This window comes from Thunnus maccoyii, chromosome 22 (genome assembly GCF_910596095.1).
Source record: "Thunnus maccoyii chromosome 22, fThuMac1.1, whole genome shotgun sequence".
NCBI classification, from domain to species: Eukaryota; Metazoa; Chordata; class Actinopteri; order Scombriformes; family Scombridae; genus Thunnus; species Thunnus maccoyii.
This window is the reverse complement of record NC_056554.1, coordinates 7,093,908-7,118,989: the sequence shown is the minus strand read 5'-3', so window position 1 is coordinate 7,118,989 and position 25,082 is coordinate 7,093,908. Positions and strand designations below refer to the sequence as shown.

General features: G+C 42.5%; 2 protein-coding genes across 3 annotated transcripts; one reads left to right on the top strand and one right to left on the bottom strand.

Moving 5' to 3' along the window:
* Positions 1 to 1,462: 1,462 nt before the first annotated feature.
* Positions 1,463 to 23,793, bottom strand: serpinh2 (serine (or cysteine) peptidase inhibitor, clade H, member 2). Its single transcript, XM_042400770.1, has 6 exons — positions 23,388 to 23,793; positions 22,989 to 23,163; positions 21,750 to 22,390; positions 17,401 to 17,493; positions 16,555 to 16,787; positions 1,463 to 2,831 (listed from the first exon to the last, which is right to left on the bottom strand). Exons 3-6 carry the CDS (start codon positions 22,381 to 22,383, stop codon positions 2,526 to 2,528), a joined length of 1,266 nt encoding a protein of 421 aa, XP_042256704.1. The 5' UTR covers positions 22,384 to 22,390; positions 22,989 to 23,163; positions 23,388 to 23,793; the 3' UTR covers positions 1,463 to 2,525.
* On the top strand, positions 11,868 to 15,956 carry LOC121889082 (zinc finger MYM-type protein 1-like). 2 transcript variants are annotated; one of them, XM_042400769.1, is made up of 3 exons: positions 11,868 to 12,136; positions 12,358 to 12,780; positions 13,329 to 15,956. In XM_042400769.1, the coding sequence occupies exons 2-3, from the start codon at positions 12,360 to 12,362 to the stop codon at positions 15,488 to 15,490; spliced, it is 2,583 nt and encodes an 860-aa protein (XP_042256703.1). In that variant the 5' UTR covers positions 11,868 to 12,136; positions 12,358 to 12,359; the 3' UTR covers positions 15,491 to 15,956. The 2 variants fall into 2 exon arrangements, with proteins under 2 accessions (XP_042256703.1, XP_042256702.1); XM_042400768.1 differs by having other exon boundaries at positions 12,355 to 12,780.
* Positions 23,794 to 25,082: the final 1,289 nt, after the last annotated feature.

Genomic DNA, 25,082 nt, shown 5'->3' with positions numbered 1-25,082 from the left:
ATTAACTGGCCTATTAAGAACTCAAATCAATAGTCTCATATTCCTCTTAAAACACATGCTGTGTGTTATTTTAAAGCTTTGGAAGCTTTTAAAGCTTTGGAAGTGACTTTAGATGTTAATCTATTGAGACCACAGGCAAAACATTTATACCAAAAGAAAGGAGAAAATTGAGTTTATTAGTGTTTATCAGCACAATCACCATTCAAAGCATGGTTAACTATTACATTTGCATGCAACGCGAACCCTCTCTGTTTGTGATACAGTATATATAGCTGCTCCACATCACTCAGAAGTGGTTTTCTTACCTTCTCCTATTCAGTAAATCAGATTATGTCTGGCTACCTGTGAGCGGATGTGGACATGCATGTGTTTGTCAGTGTTCTGAACTGAATAAAATGTGAAGGCGAGTCAGCGGGGAGCTGGTGTTGGAATGAGCAGGATTGATGTGCGCACAGCAGACGGCCTCGGATCCATCATCGGCTTGTCTAAATTGAGCCCCTGGGTTTATTCAGTGTGGAGTATACCTGCAGTATTGTGCCCTTTACAACTTTCTGCCGCACAGGAGGGCACTGCAGAGAGGTCATTGAAGTAGCTTTATTCACACATGAATGCACATGTGAACAGCACATGCACACACACAAACACACACTGTTGCTGAGCAGACCTGTGCAGAGAGCTAAATTAGGAACAAAGCTGTAATGGTGGGGTGTTACTGGAACAGATTCACAGAATGCTGTGCATCAGATGGACCAGCTGTGTGTCTAGACGCTGTTATTTAGCACTATAACAGGACAGATGTAGAACACATTTACATTTTAACCTTAAAGAAAATGCACTGCACCGCTCCTTTTTCTGGTTTTGCTACCAGACTTCAATCACATCTTGAATAAAACCATCACATCAGTGTGTTTTAGTGTGTGTGTGTGTGTGTAGGCAGATAGACCAATGGTACTACACAAAAACATCTTATGCAGTTGTTCTGAAATCGTCTAGTATTTTAATAAAACATTGACGATACCAAAATGCTAACTCTGTTTTAAGTGGAGTTGCAAGAAGGTACTACTTCTTTCTTTCACTCACATGTTTATTTCTCAATAATTCATTGGTGAAACAGGGAGGAAGGACTTTTTACCCTTACTAGTTTGGAGGCCTTTAAGTTTGTTGCTGCACTTTGTACAGTGAAAGTGTTGCCCCTCAAAATTCGATTACTGATGCTAGTTCAGGGCTTTAAATCTGCTTTCATACACCCTTGAGGGTCAGTCAATTCAGTTCAGGGTAGAATTAAAGACGAAAAAAGCCTCCAGTCTTAGCCTCTATCAGTACTGTCAACAAAGATGGAGCTGTGGCAATCCACTCGTATTATATATTAATAGCAATTTTTGATTCATTGGTTTGTACCAGGATCAGGTGAAGAAACTGATAAATATACTGTAGCTCAAGCAACAAAAAAATAAAATAAAAACCAGGCAAGAAAATATTTATTTAAAAGAATCCTCATATTAAACATCAAATATGCATTCCAGCAGTAGCCACTGTTGTTAATTTACTCAACTCATCCAAAAAGCAAATATACAAATGAAAATCAATACATCTTTTAATTGCTGTAATCACCCTAAACATTGTTGTTACATTTAAGTCAAGCGATGTCAGTCATGTTTGTTTCCAGCGGTATAACGGTGTCATCGATCCCTGATGGTATTAAGAGATTAAAAGGTTCCCTGTCCTCTCCGTGTTGTTGACAAGCGTTGTGACTCATTACAGCCATTAGCATTAAGCTGGCTCATCAATAAGCATTTGGCCGATCCATCAGTCTTTCTGAGATGCAGCCCAGGGGACCCCGCCATAGGTTCCTGCCAGCTCCGAAAGAAGCTGCACAGGCACCCTTGATCTGTCGGTCACCGCACACACACACACACATATTCAGGCACACACACACACACACACTCTCACCTGCCCTGACAGGGAAGATTCAAGTGTCACTGTGAGCATCTGTTTGTTAAAGTTCTTTGTTGATGTTGCTGTTGGAGTGTTGTGTCAATGTAACCACTACTGCTTGTCAGCATGTTAGTGTTTGTCAGTGCACTCTTGTTTGTCATTTTGCTTCGTGTTGACTTGTTCATTGAGGTCTTGAATGTGTGTGTGTGAGAGAGTTTACATGCGTGGGAGTGACAAGGAGCAGGGATATAAACTGCGAGTCTGTCCGAGTTAGTGTTTTTTCAGTATCCATCAACTTTAGTAATGTCTTGTACAGTATTTTCATTTATGTATGCCATGTAGGTGTCGATGTGTGTGTGGGTGTGTGTGTGTATGAGACTGTGTCAAGTATGGTGGTGTCAGTGTCAGTCAGTGTGAGATGCAGTGTCAATGTATGACAGCCAGCCATAGTCTGATGTGATAGTATGCCACAGTGAATGACAATGTCTCCTCTTAAAAACTGGTGTGTAGTCTTTGAGAGTGAATGTGTAAGAGAAAGAGACAAAAAAAAGACAAAAAAAGAGGACAGATGTTGGTAACTTTTGGTGGTGCTACAGTTCATCGTGCATGGCCTCTCCCTCTGCGTGGTCCAGAGCTCCCATCAGCAGCAGGGCTCCGGTAGCGTTGTCTCTAACAAACATAATGAAAGGGTGGTCAGCGTAAAACATCTTGGGCTTTTCTATGTTCTCCTCCTCTAGATCTGCGCTTCCTTTCCCGGCCTGGGCAGCAAGCTCCAGGGAGGCCCAGTGGAGGACGCCGCCCAGGTGGAGCTTCCCCTTGCTCTTGTCCGACACCCCGGAGAAATCAGCCACCTTCTGGTCCCACGCGTCGGTCAAGCCCAGAGCAGATAACTGTTTCTAGGGACAGAAAAACACAGAGTGATGTGGATTTATGAACCGCTTTGAATCAATTCTTCCGAAGCTTGAAGCCATCCTATATAGAAACATCCTGCAAGCGTATGTGTACGAGCAGCTGCCAGGACACTGATCAATTATGCACGCAAGGAGACCAAACAATGTGTGGGAGGGAAAGCACATTTTAAAATTTCATGATGCTGTGACATTCAGAAGTGGGAGACATGAGCTGACCTTTCCGGAGCTTGCCACATGTTTAACGTAAACATAAACATATCCTCCGCCGCAGTCAATCGATAACTTTTTTTTAAAGGAGTTTTACACCGTAAGGTTTATTTACTTTATACCCCAAAAATTTGAGATGGGAAGGAGGCTGACAGTTGCCCTTGTTGTGAGCTGGCAGAACAAAGTGGGCGACAGGCAGAGAGGAGACGGAAGGAGGAAGCAGAGGATGAATAATTTAAGAGTGATGCCCCGTGACCTCGGCACCTCCTTTGTTTTGCCTCTGATATGAATTCCGCAGAAAGTCGTCGTCATGACAGGTAGTTTATCCTCCCATGGCAGAGGGCCACTCACAGTGACAGGCTTCTCCAGGGGCCAGATGAGAGCATGTGTGGGTGTGAGTGTATGTGTGTGTGTGTGTGTGTGGATTTCTTTGTAGATATGCGTGAGTAAGGCCACGGCTAGAAGACAAGCTGCAGAGGAATATGAGTGGGTGAAGACCGTGTTTTCAAACATTATTTAAACTTTTGTTGATTAAACTCTTTATTGGAAATATCTTTTACTGGCAGACTACAGCAGTAAAATATTTGGACCACTTTTCTGGCAAAAAGTAGATGTTCTGTGGGTGTTGCCTCGCTGACTTTGGCTTGCTTTTCAAAACCACGTTGTGATAGCTCAGCCTAATACTTCTGAGCTCTTCAAATGGCATGCTAATAGACAATTGTAATAATCCATGTAGAATGCCTGCTTTTCTACTTAAAAGTTCATGTGTGCATGCAAGAGGAAGTTAAACTGGATCATGTCAGCTTATGCCTATACATGAAATAAGTAGATGTTATATACAGTTGTAGGCATCTGTCACTCCATTTCTAGTGTTTTCATGCCAAGCCTCCTTCCTCCACACAGACACACGTTCACACACACACAATCTCCTGCTCTAATGCACTTCTATTGTCCTCATCCATTATTCCTCCGCTCTTCCTCTCTTCTTCCACCCGTTACCACTACATCACTGTCCTCTGCCACACGCCCGGCATCCCCATCCCTCATCTGCCCGCGTGCCTCTATTTTATCCCACTCTGTCTCTCTCTCTCTGCTCCTAACTCAGTCTTTTTCCTCTCCGCCTCATCCTTCTCTTTCTCTGACAAGCCAGCTCGCCCCGGTATATACGTACGTCGTTCTCTCAACTTGTCGATCTCCGCTGGAAATCGTTTCGAGGCGTTTCGCTCCTTATCCAATGAGGAAACGGAAACAGACTTAAGCTGCTGGATTCCTCAAATCATATACCTGTGAGAGGAAAAGCAGCTGGTTTCTGTCTTTCTCGGTGTTGCTCGTATCCGTTCTCCCTCATTCTCTTCACCAGTGATCCTTGCAGACCCAGCTCACTTGGCCTACAGTGTTTCAGGTGACACTATGTAGCATATAAATAATACCCACCAACCCCTCATGACCCTGCCTTCCTCTCTGACTCATGCTCTGCTTGTCAAGGCAAAAGCACTTGGTTAATTCTTTTTAAGCCATAGTGTTTAAAAATTAAGGGAACCTGTGGCAGCATGCTGGGAAACAGGCCAGGGTTGTCAGGGGAGCCTATGGAGGCCTTGTGCACAACAGAGGTGTGGCACCGCATTATATGGGAAGAGAAACCTCTGGGAGATGCTCTTTGGCTGCCCTTTCTCTCTCAAGCACTACATGAATCTTAGATGGAACTGTACTGGGCAGACTGCTGATGCCTCGCGCACAGCGTCAACTGGTTGCTTCCTCTGTGGGTGTCTGTGTAGCTTACTTACAGTGGTGCAGTCTAACCAGGCCTGAGGTAGCATGGCATTAACCCTGAGGCATGCAGCAATCCACATCACATTATTTCTGCTTGATGGTTGAGCCCACTAAGTAGCTTGTTGGGTGTACCTGTGGGGGGTTTAAGGGGATAGGATGAGGCAGCCAGGACATGTTATAGCCCTCTCTGCGAGGAGTTGCTGCGGGTTGATGTTAAAGGACAGAGCAGCCTTAATAATGACGATGGGAAAGAAGGAAAACTGAGAGGAAAATCAGAGATCAAACAGAGAGACTATCGCTAAACAGTGCTTCTTTCATCTCAGCTGCTGCTTGAAAACTATGGATCTTGAGCTGGGAAAAGACCTTTAAGACACATTAAAATGAAAAATACATTTCCCAAGTTCTAACCTTGTGTCCGTGTGTCAGCTGTCTCTTGTTAGATGCAAAATTGTCCTAATTTTAAGTATTTTATATCAAAATCACTCATCATTGTTAAACATTATAATATTCCTGATGACTCATCTTGAACTCCAGGTCATATACATAAATGTATCCAATCAAATATGATTTGGAGTGGCTAGCTAAACCCTCTCATCATAAACAATGTTCTTTACAGTTAGCTTGTGGGTTGTAGTCAGTAGCAGAGCAATATCGTGGGCCAGAGGTTTGTCACTAGACAAAACCTTTGCCCACACTTTCGAAAGAACATGGTTGACTTCTAATTTATTAATTACTCCCTCCTCCTCCTCCTGATCTAACATCTAGGGTGAGAGAGGTGTGGGTGGAAGCCATCAGTCTGATACAGTATTAATCACACAGCCATATTTGCTAAGCCACACCCCCTTTTAGCAATCCCATTAGATCTGACTGACTGGATTTAAATCCCTCCTGTAACTATGCCTGCTCACATTATTTCGTTTCACTCAGAAATACAGTTTGTCACATCATGGAGGACACCCTAACTTCTTTTTCACTGTGACTTTAAGGTTATTGAACCCTACTTAAGACACATAATCGTTTCCACCAACAAATGGATTTTTTTCAGTATTCAGAGAGGGACATATATCAGAAAATGTAAAAAGGACAACATATTGGACATCAGGTACACTATGATTAAAGTAGTGTTACTAAGCAAACTCCAATGATTCTTGTAACAAAACAAAAGTAGATATCCATCAAAAACCATTTGCCTTACAGAGTAAAAATAAAGCTAAATTTGGATAAGATGGTAGATGGAGAGATGAGGGCAACAAGGACTGTAAAGTCTACAGAAAGCTGAATGAGGTGAACTTCATCTGAAATCAGAATATAATAAAGTCATCAGGACACACCACAAAATGGCTCAATGTTTTTTGACAATTTTTTAAATGACTATTTCTCTGATAATGTGATGTTGAAGGAAAATTTTGCCACTTTATTTATGTGGATGTTCAATCAGTGTTGATGGTAAATGTGGTCAATTGAAGCAATTAATTCCTCAGTGCATGCTATATTGACTGAGAAAGCTGAGTTTTTCTGAGTTTTCCTGCTTGCAGACCTGTGCCGTCAGTGCCAAGAGTTGCACACATGTTTTGGACAGTGTGGGAAAAGCAAAGCAGGATGCAGCCACATATGGTAAGATACTATCAACGCTCATGCCAAAATCCCTCAGAAAAATACACAATTTAAAATAGGCCTTGCTTGTAAATGTAGCACGAGCAAATTGGATGATATTTTAAAAATAAAGTCATGTTAGGAGCTACTGTAATTCGGCACCTATTTTGTAGGTAAATGTTTGTTTCAGTAAAAATGTTACTTAAATGAGCAGTTCACAAGCAATCCACCACCAATCATCGTTAGGTTAAATTGACGTCTTTTTCAATGGAGTTCGGTGTTAACGTTACTCACTCTCCCGCTGAAGAGTTCTTCATTTTGGCTGTCACCCTTGGAGCAAAAGCTGCTCACATTGTGCTTTTTGGTGAAGTGCTGCCCTGCAAATGTTCTCCCTCTGCCTGGGAACCTCCTATCCAAAGCTACCCCAACTGCAGCGCCTGTCTTTCGGCTGCATCTGTAATGGAGCTCCCGTGTTTGTTTGATTCCACAGCACTGTATTCCGCCTCATAAACTGTAATAGTACCACCACAACTCTGCTCCGACATTATATTGTAAAGCTAGTTATTTTTTTGTGTTATATTCAGCTCCTCTGGATGTACCATGGAAAAACAGCTTAGCTTAGCTGCGGCTGTAATGTCACTCCCGTCATCTTCCAGTCCACACTCTGTAACTGTTAGTGTCTGATTCCACAGTGCGATATTCAGCCTCCTATCATGAAACTAGTTTTCTTCCAAATATACTGATATTTTAAAGTATTTAGTAGTATGATATTTTAGTATCTGCTTTTCCCTATCGCTAGTGTAACATGGTAGACAGGAGTATTTTGGGAGGCCGGAATTTTACCGTAGGCTTGAAGGCACCACTACAGAAAACGAGGAAACTAGCTTGTAGTCTAAGGCAGATCTCCAAAGTCACCTGGCAGACTTTTGCCAGCAAATGAGCACGGAGCTCTGGGTGCAGGCAACATGGAGGGAAGTTAAACATTGGTTATTTGCATATACTACGCACATTGTAATGATACAATGCTGGTTGAAAAAGACACACGCAAAATTTCCCTTTAACAATCTACATTTCAAACACAGATGTTTAAAATAATATTTTTTATGAGAACAACAAGCATCGATGATTAGGATCTTTCGCTGTATGATTTCATCACCCTGTTCTCATTATCAGTTGGCTCAGACTGTAACAAACTCGGTCCAACCTGGTTCAATCAATTGTGACACCCAAATCATGACTATAATTGGCCCAACAATTGTATAAATCTCTTTGCATCTGCTGCTGCTGCACAGTTTTTACCTCCTGTTCCCTCCGGCTTACCAATCATCAAACCGCCAAATAATTCTTTTAAGCCATTGCCACCCTAAACATCTACAGACGTGTTCTGCCTTTTTCAATACTGCCCTTAATATCCTGCGTGGGTGGTTTCAAGTATGCATTATGTGGCACTGGCATCATCACAGCTCCATTTCATGGACACATTTGATACCGGCTTTTAAAGAAACCTTTCTTTCTCTCTCACACCATGAGCTCTGTTGAAGCTTCAAAGCCTCTCCATCTCTTTATTGAGTCTCATCAGCAATACTCCTTTTGCTATCTTATTTACATGGGCTTTTACCTCTTTTGAACGGTCAATGCGCTCTCTGTCTCTCATTCACTAGCTCGCATATACACGTGAACGGCTTTTTATTCCACAAGACCATTTTTACCACAAATGAAAAAGGAAAATGAGGCCTTAGCATTCAGCAAGATATTTAACTAATGGCCATGAAACACATCTGATTAATTTATATGACACAGGGCTGTGGTAGCTGTGTTAAAACAGCTGCCCCTCGACACTGTATACTGCGGCGTGTGCTCTTGTAAATATTTGATGGCCTTTTGACCTCATTAGCAATGACTGAGTGAGCTCTCCGGTGCACACTCATATGTCTTAGTCACCAACTGGAGATACAGCCAGAACAGAGCTTAAGCTTGGCCATTAATGTGTATGTGTGTGTGGCCTGGTCAGCAATGGATCAGAGACAGAGGGAGAGAGCGATGAGGGTGGTTTATTCAGTGACCTCTGGGCCAGGCTTGTTAAGAGGGTTCTCTGTCTCTGGCTACAGACTCCAACACAGTCTGCCCTTCACCAGAGGAGAACACCACAAATAGGGAGACGGAAAGAAAGGAAAAGGCAGAATTCTGCAGCTATTTATAGCTCTCTGTGACGCTTTCCACCTTGTCCCCGAGCAATCATTGACCCCCCTCGTCCTCCTGCTCACTTGCCTGCCGAATGTCACTCCTATTTAGGTCAGAAGAGCCAAGGTGGGGACTGAGTGATGGCATATTAGAGGCAAATGAGAGATCTAGAAAAAGGAATTAGATCCGTGAGGCTGATATGACAGAGAGGACAGAGGTGCAGAAGGGAACGGCTGCGTTTGGATGTGGCAAATGCGCGCAATATGACTCTGAAGTGCGTGATTTTGTTTGTTCTAATTGCTTCACACACAGGACACAAGTGTTAGGCTTGACATGCGCGCACACACACACTACTGTGATCCTCTGTTTGTCCTGATGCCGTCGTCCACTCTCAGGAGTCCATGACCGTCCTAAGCATTGACAGACAGAGTGGTAAACAGCATTAACGTACGGTGATGAGCAATTATTTGCCCGACCCAATTGGAAAAAATGATCGTCAGAGAAGACATGGCAGGCTGTCACTGGCCAGAGGGGTTGGACAGACAGATGAAATGAGATTGGAATGGGTTGAGGGTTTGTTCAGAGCTTTAGCCCGTTCATAATGATTCCTAAAATGCATTTCTTTTTCTTTAGAGAGCAAACGGCAGGAGAAGACTCGTGACGAGTCAGAGAAACGGAGGCCAAAACATTCAAGCACTTATCCATAATTATGTTACATAATGAGAATGCTGTACAGCTACTTTTTTAGTTATTTACAAATGGTAAAAGTTTTTTTTTTCTCCTGTCTAGCAAACTCTCTTTCAGAGACAAAAGGGGATTTGCGCAACAGTACGTATTCTGCTCTTTCCCTGGCAAAGTCACGGCTGTGTCAAAAGGAGTTGTTTAAAGCTTTAGTTCTAGATTACAGCCTCCTCCCAAGAGAGTCCTGACAATGTTAATGTCAAAAGCTTGTTCCTCAGGGCATGGCTAGCAGAATAACATGGCAGCGCAACTCTACAGAGATGTTTGTTAAACTAGAAAGAAGGCCATCCATGATGAGGTTAATATGTACATCTAAAGGGGACATGGTAATAGGTTCCAGTCAGTGTACCCTAGCCTGGGGAATGGGTTTTGCTGACATGTCCTCTGTATCTGTCAGGTACAACTAACCTCTTTCTCTCTTTCTATGCCTCTCTTACTCACCTGTAACTATTGTACCATCACCTTCTGTCTCTTATTCTGAAATGACTCTCTCGGACTCAAATGGCGACCACAGAGATTCCACATGCAGACAACAATAACTGTGATAGGTCAGGTTGGGCTGTTTGTGTTTTCTCTGACAGGTTTTCGATGCTGGTAGAGATTATTGCTAGTAAGGACAACATTAGTTTCAACATAAGCTTCAAAAGGGAACTTTCTGTTGCTATGACCCACATCAGCAGGATATTGTTGAAGTTGTGGAGGCCTGTGTGATTCTAGCAACTTGTGCGCCCTTGCCCCTGCTATGTACACTGTGGCCTGGTCAAATACGTGCTCTTCCACCATGCCGACAACTCTCTAACCTCTCAGTCAGCAGCCCGACACAGCCTCAGGTTTGGCCTTATGAACCTTAACAACTCCCATGCACTCACATTAGCATCAGCAGCCACTAAACCGCTGCCTGTCTGCCTGATGCTCCTCCGAGCTTTCTCTCCTCTGACTCAGATCAGCCACACACTGGCTCTGGGAGTAACAGGAGCAAAGATCCAGGCAGACTACCAGCTGGGCTGTGGCATGGCCTTTGTGCTCCTCCAAAAGGAGGTCTGCAGGATGCTTTAGAAGCCCACAGTAGAGGTACAGGTCATGGTCATCCTCAGGCCCCTCTTAGCCTCCTAGTAGCCAGGGTTTGATTCCCTGCTGAAGGCTGTTACAGCCTTATGCTGTGTGTACAGCTGGATGCCCATCATCTCAAAGGAGACAGGAGAAATGTGGAAAGGAGAAACATTTGAACTCACCTGTGTCTGAATCTACATTGAGCTGGAAGGGGGCAAGTCAGGCCACTGTTTCAGTTACAAAGAGCACTGAGAGGACGAGGAAGACAGAACCGTAGGCATGAAACGGAGGTTGCAGGTGAAGAATGCATGGAGGAAGGAAAGAAAAGAAAAAATGACAAGCGAAAAACACAGTGCAACATGGAGGCAGAGCACCGAGGCACAAGGACAGAGAGATAGGAGGCGACAGAGCCAAGCAGGGAGGAAGAGGAGAGACATTTGAATAGAGAGAAATGACTCTTGAAGGCGAAGAGAAAGAGAACCAAGATAAGCAGAGTGCGAGTCAGGAGGAGGAAGTGGCCAAGACAGAAGCAGAAAACAAGAAGACATGGAAAACCCAAGAGGATGATGAGGAAGACAAAGAAACAATGAGTGAGGAGTCGATCGCTTTGAGACGTAAGAAACCGTATCAGGTGAATTGAAAAATGATGTAGGAAATTAATGAAAGACAGGAACTGTAAGAAGAAACTACAACTGAGGCTGCAGGAAAGGAAACCACTCTGTCAAATTCCTCTGCAGCATTAAAAAGCTGAGCAATTGCCTCTCCACTGCACATTTAATGTAATGTATATGTGCAGTCTGCTGTGCTGAGTACAAATGCAGGCTACACAGATCAAAACTAAAAGTAACCAACAAGCAGCACTCCTGTGGGAACACCTGTAGATGCCCTAGAAAGAAAATACAACAAATCCCATTGCTGGTGATGCCAAGGTGACTTGGGAAATGAGGCTAATTGACTATAGGCTTGGTCCAGTGGGGATAGAGCACCGTGTTGTTCACACTCACACCCAGGATTAGCCAGAACCAGCCAAAACCCAAAGGGAAAATTCAGGGGGGTACAAGTTAATGTGGCTGTGCTCCAGCAGTATACATGTTCCTGGAGAGGGAAAGGAGGAGACAACCAAAAGACCCAAACTAAAAGAGAAAGTTTCCTTCCAAAACATGACACTGAAATGGAACAGCGTGTCACATCCTCAATGAGCTTCTTAACTAATCAGGTAAGACATCAGCCAAATCCTTTATCTTCTATCAAAACTTCTATCCAAGCATTTCAGAGCAGACAGCATCAGAGATACCACTCTGTCTGCCATCGTACACATTCATAATGCATAAGTCTGAACTACATGAGACTCAACAGTTTATAAAAACAAAAATGTTGAGCTTTGTGTGGATTTATAAACTACATTGCAAGTGATTTCAGAACTGGAGTGACTTAAGTAAAATATGATCACAGCATACATACATATATTTTGGGCAGTGGCGGATCTACCGGGGTGGCATGGGGTGGCAGCTGCCACCCTAAAATAATGCCTTGCCTCCCCTGCTGCCACCCCACTTGGCAGCAACGAATTCAAAGAAAAGTTATGGCCAACTTGACTTTTACGAGCGCGAATCTCTGATGTCCTACTGCACCGAATGCAGCACGAGAGCGTCAGAGCGGCACTACTGGACCTTTTCTTTGTTTATTTTATTTTTAAACTGTGTGGCGCGAAGCAGAGGAGCAAGGAGAGAAGACACGGGAGTAAAGAGGTAAATACCGATTAATTATCGAATGATGAAAGTACAGTCCTAGTATAACGTTAGTTGTAAGTTAGTTAGTTAGTGTAACTTGTACAGTTGCTATGTTGCTTTTAAGATGAAAAAATCTAGTTGAAGAAGGTTATTTTGTACATGTAACCGTTACATTAATATTGGCTATCGTCTAATTTAAGCTAACATTGATTAACGTTAAACGTCTGTGAATCCAGCAGAAATGAAGAGGAAAGGTAACATACACAGTTTTTTCGGACCGAAGAGAAAAGCCAAAGAGATTGAAAATGAACAATTGAGCAAGGTAGACGGAGGACATGAGGTGAAAGGAGAGAGAAAAGATGAGGAAGGAGAGAGAGGAGAGGACGAGGTGGAGAGAGAGGGAAAGGAGATGGAAGGAAAGAAAGAAGACAGAGACGAGTTGAAAGGAGAGAGAGAAGGGCAACAGAAACGCGACAGAGTTCAAGGCCAAGGTGACCAGGGACAGGAGGAGGTGACAGAACACAGCGGAGATTATATGGAGGGAGTGCACCACCAAGATGAGGACGGAGAAAATAAGAGAGAAGATGAAGTACAGGGCTCAGAAAGAGAAAGGGAAAGGAGTGAACCATCACCAGCTATCTCCAGTCGAGCTGGTCCACATGGTATGAAATAAGATAATGCATAAGATAAGTTACAGCAGCAAGTGGACAGTAAATAGAGTAAAAAAAACTCAGTAATAGAAAATACTGTATTAAAATAATAACCATGACACAATTTACATTATTTACAAAAGAAAATGTTGGTATTGATTAGTAATATACCACAAGTTAAACTCCATAACTAAGTATTAGCTATTATATGCTAATTAATGCCTTATAAAATTTTCCTACAAGAGACATTGCTTAGACTTCTTCAAATAAATATAAATATTCTTGTTAGTCTAAATATGAATAATTGGGGAACTTGTAAATGTGAAAGTGTAATTAGATGGGGACAGAATTTTAATATTTTGTTTGAAATGTATTTTAGATTGCCAAAATTAAACACATGAATCAAAAAATACTCTAAATGTTACTGTGTGTTTACACAATCTGAAAGTTATAACTAATCAATGACAGTTCCAAATTTATTTTGTATTTTCTAGTTCTTATATTTTAAGACTAGTTCATATGTAGTGCAGTTTTAATCTTTTCTCCCCTCCATCTTCTAGACATATCTAAGTCCAGGTGTGAGGTGCCTATGCAACCACAGCGAGGCAGCTTCCCCAAGACCCTCCAAGGAGGAGCCAGAAGAAGCTTTCAAAGTGACTGGTACAAAACTTACCCCTGGCTAGAATATTCGCAATCAAACAATTCAGCTTACTGCTTTGCATGTAGGCATTTTTCCCTACCTGATGCTCCAAGGACAGTTTTCACCTCATTTGAAGGCTACTGCAACTGGAAAAAGGCAACCATGAAAGACAGTGGTTTCCATTCTCATGCCAGATCTGAAGGTCACATAAATGCCATGTTTGCTTGGAGAGAGAACAAAAAAAATTTGGATAAAAATAGCTCAATGTTTGGGTTAATGGATGAGCAAAACAAAAAGCAAGTTGCTGAAAATCAGTACTATGTCAAAACACTTGCTGAAATCTTGATTCTGACAGCAACTGAAAACATAGCTCAGCGGGGTCACAGGGAGTCTGTTGACTCAGAAAAAAGAGGTGTTTTTCTGTCTATGTTAGACTTGGTGGGTAACCATAACCCCATTATTAAAAAAAGACTTGAACAACAAGCTAAGAATGCAAAATACACCAGTAAAACAATACAGAACGAAATACTGGAATGCTTGGCTTCTATGGTTAAAGAAGAAATCATCCAGGAAGTTAAAATGAGCAAGCAGTTTTCGGTTATTGTTGATGAAACTAAAGATGCTCAGAAAAAAGAGCAAATGTCATTTGTTCTGCGATATTTTTACAATGGTGTGGTTCATGAGAGCTTTCTGGAATTTGAAGTGGCAGAACACCTGCATGCTGCTGCCTTAAGTGAAAAAATTATATGCTTTCTTGAAAAGCATGGGCTAGAGTACAAGAATAACCTTGTAGGCCAGGGCTACGATGGTGCGGCAGTAATGCGTGGGACACATGCAGGTGTCCAGGCAAAAATAAAAGAAGTGGCCAAACATGCCTTCTACATTCACTGCAGTGCACACTGCTTGAACCTAGTCATAGTTGACGCTGTAAAAAGTGTGGCAGATGCAGGAAACTTCTTTTCATTATTAGAGCAAATGTATGTGTTTATGTCTGGGTCTTATGTGCATAACAAATGGCTGGAAGTGCAACGAGAGATGTTTGATGGCCCACCAAGAGAACTCCAACAGCTGAGTGATACACGCTGGGCCTGTAGACACATAGCATGTCGCAATGTTATGGACAGGTTGCCAGCAATAGTACAAGTGCTTGAAGAGATTGCATCTGAGAACCATCCACAAAGAGCTGTTGAAGCAAGAGGGATATTGGCCCAGATTGATCTGAATTTTGCTGGCTCTCTTGTTCTGTTCAGAAAGGTCCTGAGTGACTCCAAATTTTTATCAGACATGCTCCAGTCTAAAACAGTAGACTATGCTAAGGCTGTTGAACTTATTGAAGCACTCAAAGAGACACTGGTCCAGTACCGTAGTGAAGCCTCTTTTGATGAAATGTGGAGTGAAACACTTGATTTATGTCAACAAAGTAACATTGATACGACTCAGCGAAAATCAAAGAGGCCAAGACAGACAACAAAGGTGCTTCAAGATACTGTCATCCACTCCACCTTGGGACAGCATGTAGTTCCAGATAGCAAACACACTTTTTGTGTCTCTGTGTACTATCCAGTTCTGGATAACATGATTGGAGAAATAGGAAGACGATTTTCCAACACAAATTGTGATATTATGCAGGGTGTTCAGGCACTAAATCCATCAAGTCCAACTTTTCTGAGAGAGGATGCTGTACTGTTATTGGCTGAAGCTTATGACTCCAATATTGAGGATCTCAAACACGAGTTACATCAGACGAGGAGAGTACTTGATAGAAAAAAGGGGGAAAATGAGAGACCTACCACTCTAATGGAGTTCACTCGGTTTTTGGACCCATACCAGGATGTTTTTTATGAGTTGTTCAGATTGTGTAAAATAGCAGTTGTTTTACCTGTGAGCAGTGCATCCTGTGAACGAAGTTTCTCATCTCTTAGGCTCATTAAGACTTATTTGCGGTCTACTATGACAGAAAAGAGACTATCTAGTTTGGCTGTACTCAGCATTGAATCAAAACGCACAAAAGCATTAGATCTAGATAAATTTGTAAAACGTTTTGCTGAGCAGCATGGAAATCGCCGCATTCAACTGTTATAGACATGACATTGGATAGTGACTATTAAATGTCTCTTTCTTTGTTTTACAGTGGTGGGAAAAAAGTGTTCAGACACCCTTAAATATGTCCCCAGTCTCAACTTTTATGGAACCTACTTTATGTTTTTAATGTCTTTAAAATTTATTTAGAGTTTAGCTATGACTGTACTAAAATAAATTGTACTTAAAGACTTAAGAATGATTCTTAATGCAATGTTCAAAATGCATGGGCCCAAAAACTTTTTCACTGTATGTATAAAACTGTCCAGGAACAGTCTACTCACAAAAGTTCTTTGTACATTTTATGACTGGGAGCAAGGTTTATTTTCATGTGACTCCTTTCCAGGTTTGTGGAGATTTTAATTTAACATACTCTTTTGTAATGTTCTGTATTTGATATGATTTTATTGGTAAAAACCTCATTTGTCAAAAGTATGCTCTGAGTAACCATTAAAAGTCATGTCCAGTCCTTGTTTGAATACTGTTTATTTCCATAGTTGACCCAGGGCCATCAGTGACATGAGGTAATCAGATGTAGCAATACTAATTTTAGTACAGCGTACTGCATAGATCGTCATGGGTAAGTTTTACTTTGGATAGTTACTTATACAAATGCATCCTGCAATGCTACCACTCTGACACAGTTTTATTCTTCCTTTCACACATATGTCATTCATCACCAGTGTCCTACCTTAATGCTTTTCATGTGATAATGACCCACATACAGCAGTGTCATCAAAGTTCTTTCTCTCATTCAGTTGACTGTTTCATATGAAACACTGATTGCATGAGATTAAGTTTGTATGAGTTTGTAAATAGTAGCCCATGCCATTATATCCACATATGAGACATGTTTTTGAGTTATGTATAAAGTCCTGCAAGCAGAAGTGTTTGTGTAAATTATGTCTACTATTGTCTTATCAAACTGTGATTTAATTCATTGCCACCCCTCGAAAATTCCTGCCCCCCTTTTGCCACCCCATAAATATTTTTCTAGATCCGCCCCTGATTTTGGGGTCATAGCGTTCAGAAATGTGATTAATAAGAAAAAAGTTTGCTGTATTAACCTGCAGACTGAGCGTGCTGGTGATATTGGCCTTGGGTAGCGAGATAGCCATACTGGTGACATTGGTCTTCTCTAGCCACTTGGACAGCCGCTCCAGGGTCAGCAGCTTCTCCAGCCTGGACAGATTCTCGACCTGGAAGGGCAACAGGAGCACCAGGCTGGCCTTTCCTCCCCACAGAGGGGCCTCCAGCACCTGCACCATGTTTTCCACGTCTTCATGATGACGGTACAAACCTGGAGGAGAGAACAGGAGGAGACAGAAACAGAGTTGAGGAAAATATCAAGAGTGTCAAAGAGAGGATGAGCTTTTGCTATATTGTATCGGTTTTGCTTTTCAGCAGTAGCTCTTAGCAGTATTGCTCTACGGCAGTTCTCTTGAAAGTGGGTTCAGACTTGTATTTTCAGCTGTGTCACTGCAGTTACGAGGTGCCACCTTAGTTCTCACCTGCCTAAATGAACTGAACTAAAGCAGTAAACACTGCAGAGTTATAGTAAATCAATTCAAACATGATGTGAATGCAACTTCAGACAGGATGACAAAGGATCACCAAAACAATCTATTTCATAAATTGGAAATGACATTATAATATAATATCAAATAGAATACAAAGCATTCCTCCAACATCTTTTACTGCTGTCATAGCAGAAATTCACTCTGCCTTGTTGTTTTAAGACAATACATAAAATATGAAAAGGGTGCTAAATAAATGATAAGGTACACAGTGATAAATATGAGGGCAGCAGATTGGACCTTACAGATGTTCAAGCCATTTCAGAGCTTGATTCCTTTTTGCTGCATTTATTTGCTGGCAGCAGTGCGGCAGCGACAGACTGTGTTTTCTTTTACCTGCTCTGTGCATCATCATCACTTTGGTGTATTTCTTCCCCAAGAAGGTGCGACGATCTGTGCTCTCCTCGCTGAACTCTCTCTCCCACAGGCCTGAACAAACAGCCAAACAAACACATGGGACAGAAGTGTTTTGAATACAGAGAGCTTGACATGGATAGGCTGTAAAAAAAAAAAAAAAATAAAAAACACTGAATGATTGATTGGAAGAGGTGAAAAGGTACGCACTATGTTAAACAACGCCATGTTCGTAAAATACATATAGACTTCACACACAGTGACATCGACTGACACTGCGCATGAATCATTGATATAGACTGCCTATTAAAAAATGTCTAGTATTCTCAAAGCTGCTGAGTTGGAGCACTATACAGAGGCTGTTATGAGGTCCTTACGGCCATAGCATCCCATTCACTGTTCACCGCATCCCACTTGACCCTACTAACCCCCTGACAGCTGTCAGTTTAGAGTAGTGGAATTACTGTTGTAATAACCTCACAACACATTCCCAAAGCCGCTGGCCCATTCAATAGAGCAGGGGACAGGGGATGGAGCAAGGAGGTCGGGCAGATTATGACTTATACTTATGTCCCTCTTTGTGAATGACACCTGGAGATGGCTGGGGCTGGAACTAATGACGATTTTTTATTATCGATTAACCTCTTGAAAAGATCACCACACTCATGACACAATGCTAAGGTGCAAAAAAAAAAGGCCAAAAAGAATTAAATGCCTCATTTGCTCTGACGAAAGGCCCCAGAAAGCTCCCAGAGGCCAAGGTGACATCTTCAAATTGCTTGTTTTGTGTAATTAACAACAGTAAGGCAGCAAATCCTCACATTTGGAAGTGAATGCTTGGCATTTTGTGCCATAAATGATTTATAAGGGTACTCTAGCAATTTAATATTGCCTTTCTACTTCTACTGAAACTGTCAAAACAAAGGCAGAGATAGGCAAACTTTTAGTCTCTGGTATGACTTGCTATAATGCAAGTTTGAAATCCAGGCTTTCGGTTAGAAATGTCTATGCAGACTCTGAGCCACAGTTGAAATAAACCTGATGATGTCATCTGTTATTTTCTCTTTTTAGACTTCAGAAAGCTCCCTCCAGAGCCACAGACATTATACAACTGTTTTCAGATGCTGAGTAGTCCTCATCATGACAAGCAAACTGAACCTGATGTGTAAAATTGGAGCTCCTTTAAACTTGTTCGAACTGATTAATTTTCTTTTGATCGATTAATCCACTTATTATCATGTTATTGTTTCAGCAATAGGGGTGGCTTTTCCAACAACCGCCCATCCTCTCACAAATCACAGCAGAACAACATGCGATTCTCCCTCCGAGGCATGCTAGCACAAGTCACACACATTCGCTCCGCTCCCTATCACATCAGAGAGAGAAATATGATCGCACAGGAATTTTAGAACAACCGGCTGAGGGTTACCTGAAGTGGCAGCCGTGTTGTCGAAGTCATGTCATGACGACGAACAATTTCTCCACAGCATGTGTACATGTGTGTGTGTGCGAAGTTGTAAGTGTCAAGCAGGGATTTAATGACCTCACAAGCCTGCACTGCAGACTCTGTTGATCTCTGTGTGTGGCTGCGTGGACTCGCATCTAGACAAGTAGGCCTGCTTCGGATTTGTGCTGCATTATCTTCTTTTATTGTACAGCACAGCAGCGGAGGGACCAGCATCGCTTGAAACCTGAATCCATTAATATCCATCAGCAATAAACAATGAAACAATTGCACAGCTTAGAAATCCAATCGCTCACAGGCTAACCAATTCATACTGTAAACTTCAGGCAAAAACCAGAGAAGAATCAATGCGACTGAATGGCTCCCTCTCCTCCCTCATGTACTTCTGATTACAAGTAGTTGTGGTATTTCAGAAGCTATTATTAGAGGTTAAATATGTGGGGACTTGCTGTTCTCTCCCGTCCTCTCCTAGCTCCCCGTGTTGTTGCGTTATCTTGTGTATAACTTTCTCTCTACTGCGGGGTTTTGTTTTTTTTTTCCTTCACAATTCTTATTTTTCTTCTTCTTCCGTCTCCAGTGTTTGTTTGTCTAAAACAGGAACAAAGCCTGAATTAATTAACTAGTGTGGACTGGAACTCCCAAGGTAGGCCTTTTACATCCCTCAACTATGTCTGTCAATCTCTTTCGCTCTCTCAGCAGGCCACCCTCTCTTTCTTTACTTCCCTCAGTTTTTCCCTCTCTACTTTTCTCCCGTCTCTTTTACTCTGCATCTCTTTGTCCCCTTCCCACCCAGAAATCTCTCCTCATACTGTTCTTTCTCTGCAGTCCTCGTGCCATTCTCTTTGCTTTTAACATCTCTCCACTATAAACATGTTCCACTACTAATTGCCCCCAACCTTCCCTTTGTGTTGAATGCTGTGCACAGCCCAGGGAAGGAGGGACAGCTACGAGTTTTGGGTTGTTTTTTTTTTAATTCTCCCCTTCAATAATTAACTAAAGGGAATGAAAGTGAAACAAACAAAAAACGGGCAAGGAAGCAGATGCCTGTTCAGCGCCAAGAGAAATTCCAACAACCATTACATTATCACACACTATGAATTGCCTTAGGACCTTAAAATCAAAGACAAATAAAAAAAAAAAGTTACAACAAACCAGAGGCAGCTGGTAAGAGCAAGAAGCAAAACTATCGACTACTTTCAAATTATGAATCAAAACTAAAGGAATCCAATTTTCCGTAATCTAATTTGTGTGCCACAATCTGCTGTATAATCTAATTTGTATATTTCTTCCACAAAATTAATGAACCGCCCAACGTGGGTCGGTTCACAGAAAAACTAATTTGGTAATGAAGTCAAAACATCAAACAAAGAAAAAATAATTAAATTGCTTATCAATGTATAGTCTGTCAGGGGATGTTATTTTCTGAGGGCTGTCTATCTGTTGGCAACCTGTTTTCACTTCGGCAGCCTTTCCTTCTTTGCGCCTAATAAAAGAAAAAAAAAAAGAATACCTGCAGGAGGGAACAGAAGGAATAGAGACAGATAGACACAGATAAGGATGTGAACAGGAGACATGTGGGAAGAAGAGGAAGAGGAGGCAGGGGTAGATTAGACCCGCGATAAACAATGACAAAAGCACAAAAACAGAGACAAAAACGCCACAAAAAGAACAAGTGAAATGGAAGGATATATTTAACACATCGTCCTCTTTTGTCGGAGACGGCAAACAAAAATGAGATCCGACGTCAGCGGGCGCACGAACGTTGGCTGGGCTCGGAGGAAAAGAGAGAGATGGTAGATTAAATTCCTGAAAAGTTATCAGAAAAAATGGAAAATAAGCTATTTCTTTGACTTGTGGTGAAGTAAAATCTAGTTGTACAAATGCTGACTCCCTTTAACAGCCTCATAACATGAATTTAACTCTCTAACCTTAAATGCTACTTTTTAAAGGGTACAACGATGAACAATTAACTTCAGATAAGGATAATATGGATATGTTTTTGGGACGCAATTGTAAAATCGCAGATGGGGTTTCTAAATGACTGCATTTGTACTGAAACGTTGACTAGTTTCCACCACTGCAGACCGTCACAAAGAGCAGATCTGAGCCAAGCTGTGCCGACGCAGACTTGGAGCGCTCCAAGCACAGATGTTAGGCATGACACCGAGGGAGAGAGTCTGGACACTTGTTACTCAATTATTTAAGATGACACATCACCCCCCAATGGAAGATGAATAAGCTCTCAGTGATAGACCCCAGAATCATCCTTTATCTGCTGTGTCCACCAGCTGGAATCCACCGCATGCACGCACACAGAAACACACACACACACACACACAACACACAACACACAGGTGGGCATGCTGGCACACACATTGTAGTGGGCAAACTGTGGTATAGGCTCTCAGTGCTGTCTGAATGTGGAAAATTGTGCGTGTGCATGCCATTTAATATTCTAACACTTTACATCCAGTGCAGAAAATAACTCCAATAATGTGTTCTGCTCAATACAGAGACGTTGCATAATCACAAATGACTCCACAATTACATAGCACACTAATCTGTTTCAGCAGCCCAGCCTAGCTGCTTCTGTTAAAAAAAAAACAGCTAAAGCCAACCAGTTATGCCATTGGTTGCTGGCCATTATTGAACATTCAGGCAGCTGGGTGCAGTTTCTTGATATAGGATGACTGTCAAGACTGTTTTTGACAACAGTCGAGACATGGGTAGTTTGTTTACAATGGTTTTCCATTATCAGCTCTACGTTTTCCTAGATTTTGTGATCTCAAACCAAAGTTAGCATGTGAAGCTGAGTGCAGACAGGCCCACCTGTGTATTGTATTTTCTGTACACACTTTCAACTCACCTTTAAAGCGCAGGGCATTAGCCACTATCAGAGCTCCAGCCTTAGCCTTGATTTCAGCCTCTAAAGGAGCGCTCTCCAGCCCGCCAAGCCCAGCCTTAGCCCAGGTATGGAGCTGCTTCAGGTCAGCCTTGGAGTCTCCTTTCCCCAGTGGTTTGTGCTGCAGTTTGAACTTAGCCTGGCTATTTTTAACAAAGGCCGGGCTGACCGAAGGAGCTTGTTTGGAAAACACAGCTGAGGAGCTATGTAGGTGGAAGCTGGTCCCATTAGCTTCAGTGAAGCTCTTCAGCGCCCCGGACAGAATCTCTCCAGCCTTGGCTCCGGGCTTGGCTAAAGATGGGGTCTTGAGGAGATCTTGGAGCTGGCTGGCAGTGGCGCCAGCTGAGCCTCCGCTCAGAGCTCCAAGTGAGGAGGCCACAAGCAGAGGGGAGAAGAGAGTGTTTACTGCGCTGGAGTCAGAGCGGAGGGCCTGGTACAGACGCAGACCCAGAGCCCAGCTGGGGTCATGGGGCGGGGGCGGGCGGGGTGCAGCGGTGGCAGGGGCAGCAGTGCTCTTCTTGGATGAATTGGTTTTGCTGCCCAGCACCAGGAGGACTGGTAGAGAAATAAGGAAATAGACAGGGAGCCTGGGCAGCATGGCAGACCTGCAGGAGAGCACAGGGAGGGAGTCAGTATAAAGATCTGCTTCCACTAGATACACTATTTATGTGTGTATGACAATGAGACTGCATCCATCTCATTTATAATACAGCACCATTCATTAAACATCTTCTGACACATTTTTTACAGTATAATAGCTACTCATGCTGTTACAGCACTGTTCATATTTGAGATAAAGCAATATAAACAGCCTAAGGGTTCCCTCTTTGCTTTAAAACTACTACATGTGCAAACAGCAGCCCCCTGTTCCCACAGTGCCACAGCAGTAAACTTGATTTTGTAAATTCCTCCCCTCTTAGCAACATGGTTATTATCTCACCCGCTGCGCAAAAAACCAGAGTGTGACAATTAGATGAAGTTTCAAAGGAGTCTAGGACTGAAAAAAGTAGATAAAAAGGAGAAAGGAGTAAATCCGCGTTTTCCTATGTTGCCTTACAAACCCCCGACTCATTGATTTTTGCCTATAACCGGTGACAGCAGTGACGGGAAACATCTGTTGTCTCATTTTCAGCCGACTCCTGTTATGATTCCCTACTCGGCGAAAAGGAAAGAAAGAATGAAGGCGTGTTTGCTGAAGTTTACCGTTAATTAATTCAAGTTTATTCCTCTCCTCCGCCGCCGTCCGTTAAGCTATGTGGGCTCCAGAGGAAGTTGGGCTGGGACTGGGCTCAGACGTGGCAGCACACAGAGGAAGTTTACCTTCTGTCTCCCCTCAACTCCAGCTTTTCCAGAAACTTCCAGTGCAGCTAACTGTGCGCTGTAGGGGAAACGAAAAGTCGGATACAACGATGTTATGATGATTTACCCAGGAAATAGCATCCAAAATAGACCTATAACCACAGTGAAATGTAGTTCTTACGAAAATATAGTGAGTAACCTCGTTTTACTGCAGTTATACTTGACAAGTACATTATACTACGTCATTTTTACAGCTAAATATGCTGCAAAAAGTAGCTGCAAAAATAAGTTAAAGAAGCCTACCACTGCTGGAAAATCTTCGGTTTGTTCGCTTTATAGTCTGCTGTGGTATCTGTATCCAACTGGTTTATGTAGGTATAATACATTTATGCTTTACAAAACCATCATTAAATATCACAAAGTCCCTGCAGGGATATATTATAGTTGAGTTTGGCTGTGCGTGTAATGTTAGTCCTGGTATAGCTTTGAAAACGAATAAAAATCCAGGAGTTGCATTAAATGAGGCGTTTCTTCATACATTCAAGAGAAAACTCTGAGGGTTATAGCCTGAGTCATAATAAACCCTCTTGTTCTTGGCTCAGTGGGGGTTGTAGTTCCCCAAACCATTCAAGCGGGGTCGCTAATGGTCTTCTCATCGCCTCAGCTCAGTGACCCTGTGAACGGCTGCTGCATGTGGGCCAAGCCCTCCTAAAACTGACAGCCAGCCCTCCCAGTAGATAGCATGATGGAGACCACAGAGCCAGCAGGCTGATGAGGTTTTGCTCCAAGCAAATCCAACTGAGGAAACTTTTGTTTTAAATTATGATTTAATCTGTCAGCATTTTGGGATGTTAATCAGGGAGGGGATAGTAAAACGCATGTTCTAAATAGTCCCTCTTCTACTTTCTTTATGTTTTAAGTTAAAGGAAATTAAATTTGCAGGGAACCACCCCACACTCTCCACCTAAGAGTCCCACTATTCAGTAGCTGTGCTAATGTAGTCTACTGTCTAGGAAAAGTAGGGCAGACTATGCGAGCCTGTGTTACGTCTGACCCTTCTAAATAGTCCTCATTCTGTATTCTCCTCGTTTTCCTGTTTTCTGCCTTCCTAAATTATACCTGCCCCTCTCCCTACAGCAGAACAAGGAATGGAGAGCAGATAACTTGTAACACACAGCTTCAGGACAGGGATTACAGCCCAAATTGATGGATGGAGAATGGTCATATAGGGTGTAGAGATATACTAAGGAGGCTTGAGAAGGATCAGAGAGGGATATGGAGGAAGATCATTAAATAATTAATATTGTGTTAATTACTGTTGTGCACTGTCCAAATATTTGGACAAATTGTACTTTGATGCTTTGGCAACATTGTTCTTGAAACCTTCGTGCCAATAAAAGCCCTTTGAATTGAATTGAAGTGATAACTGCTCGAGACCACCAATGCTCAGCAATCAGGCCGAAAATGACAGCTTGTAGACCCAACCAATTATTCACCCCAGCCAAATCAATAGAGCTCTCTCCGAAAGATAGCCATCAGCAGCACTATCTGGAACACATTCACAGCAGAGAGCACAAACACACACTGAGCACTCTGCTCACTGCCACTCTCGCTCTCTGTCTCTTTTGCAAACACACACTTAGTTATCAGACTTCCTTAGAAATAAGGCATGTATCATCTCATTTGGACACTTTCTACACGGAAAAGAGGCACATAAAAGCAGCATGTCAAATTACACACCTACAGCGAACATGAAATCACATCACAGGGACACTTGAAAAGAAACACACGCTTGCACACACACACACACACACACACATGCATTAGTGACATTGAAGACACACCACCAAGCTGCAGATACATGTTGGTGGTGATGAGTCGACATGTGCAACCTCAGAGGTCTTAACCCTCACCAGAGAAGTCACGGCCCCCCTCCTGGGACCCCCCAGCACCTCATCACAGTCAGTCTCGTCAGTAATGAGCAGAGACATGCATTAC

Bases quoted from the DNA above. Each gene is read 5' to 3' on its own strand.
- LOC121889082 (XM_042400769.1), top strand. From the start codon at position 12,360: ATGAAGAGGAAAGGTAACATACACAGTTTTTTCGGACCGAAGAGAAAA. The intron at 12,781-13,328 runs GTATGAAATAAG...TCCATCTTCTAG, and splicing joins CAGTCGAGCTGGTCCACATG to ACATATCTAAGTCCAGGTGT.
- serpinh2 (XM_042400770.1), bottom strand. From the start codon at position 22,383: ATGCTGCCCAGGCTCCCTGTCTATTTCCTTATTTCTCTACCAGTCCTC. The intron at 17,494-21,749 runs GTGAGTTGAAAG...CTGTTTGTTCAG, and splicing joins TAATGCCCTGCGCTTTAAAG to GCCTGTGGGAGAGAGAGTTC. The intron at 16,788-17,400 runs GTAAAAGAAAAC...TCTCTCCTCCAG, and splicing joins GATGATGATGCACAGAGCAG to GTTTGTACCGTCATCATGAA.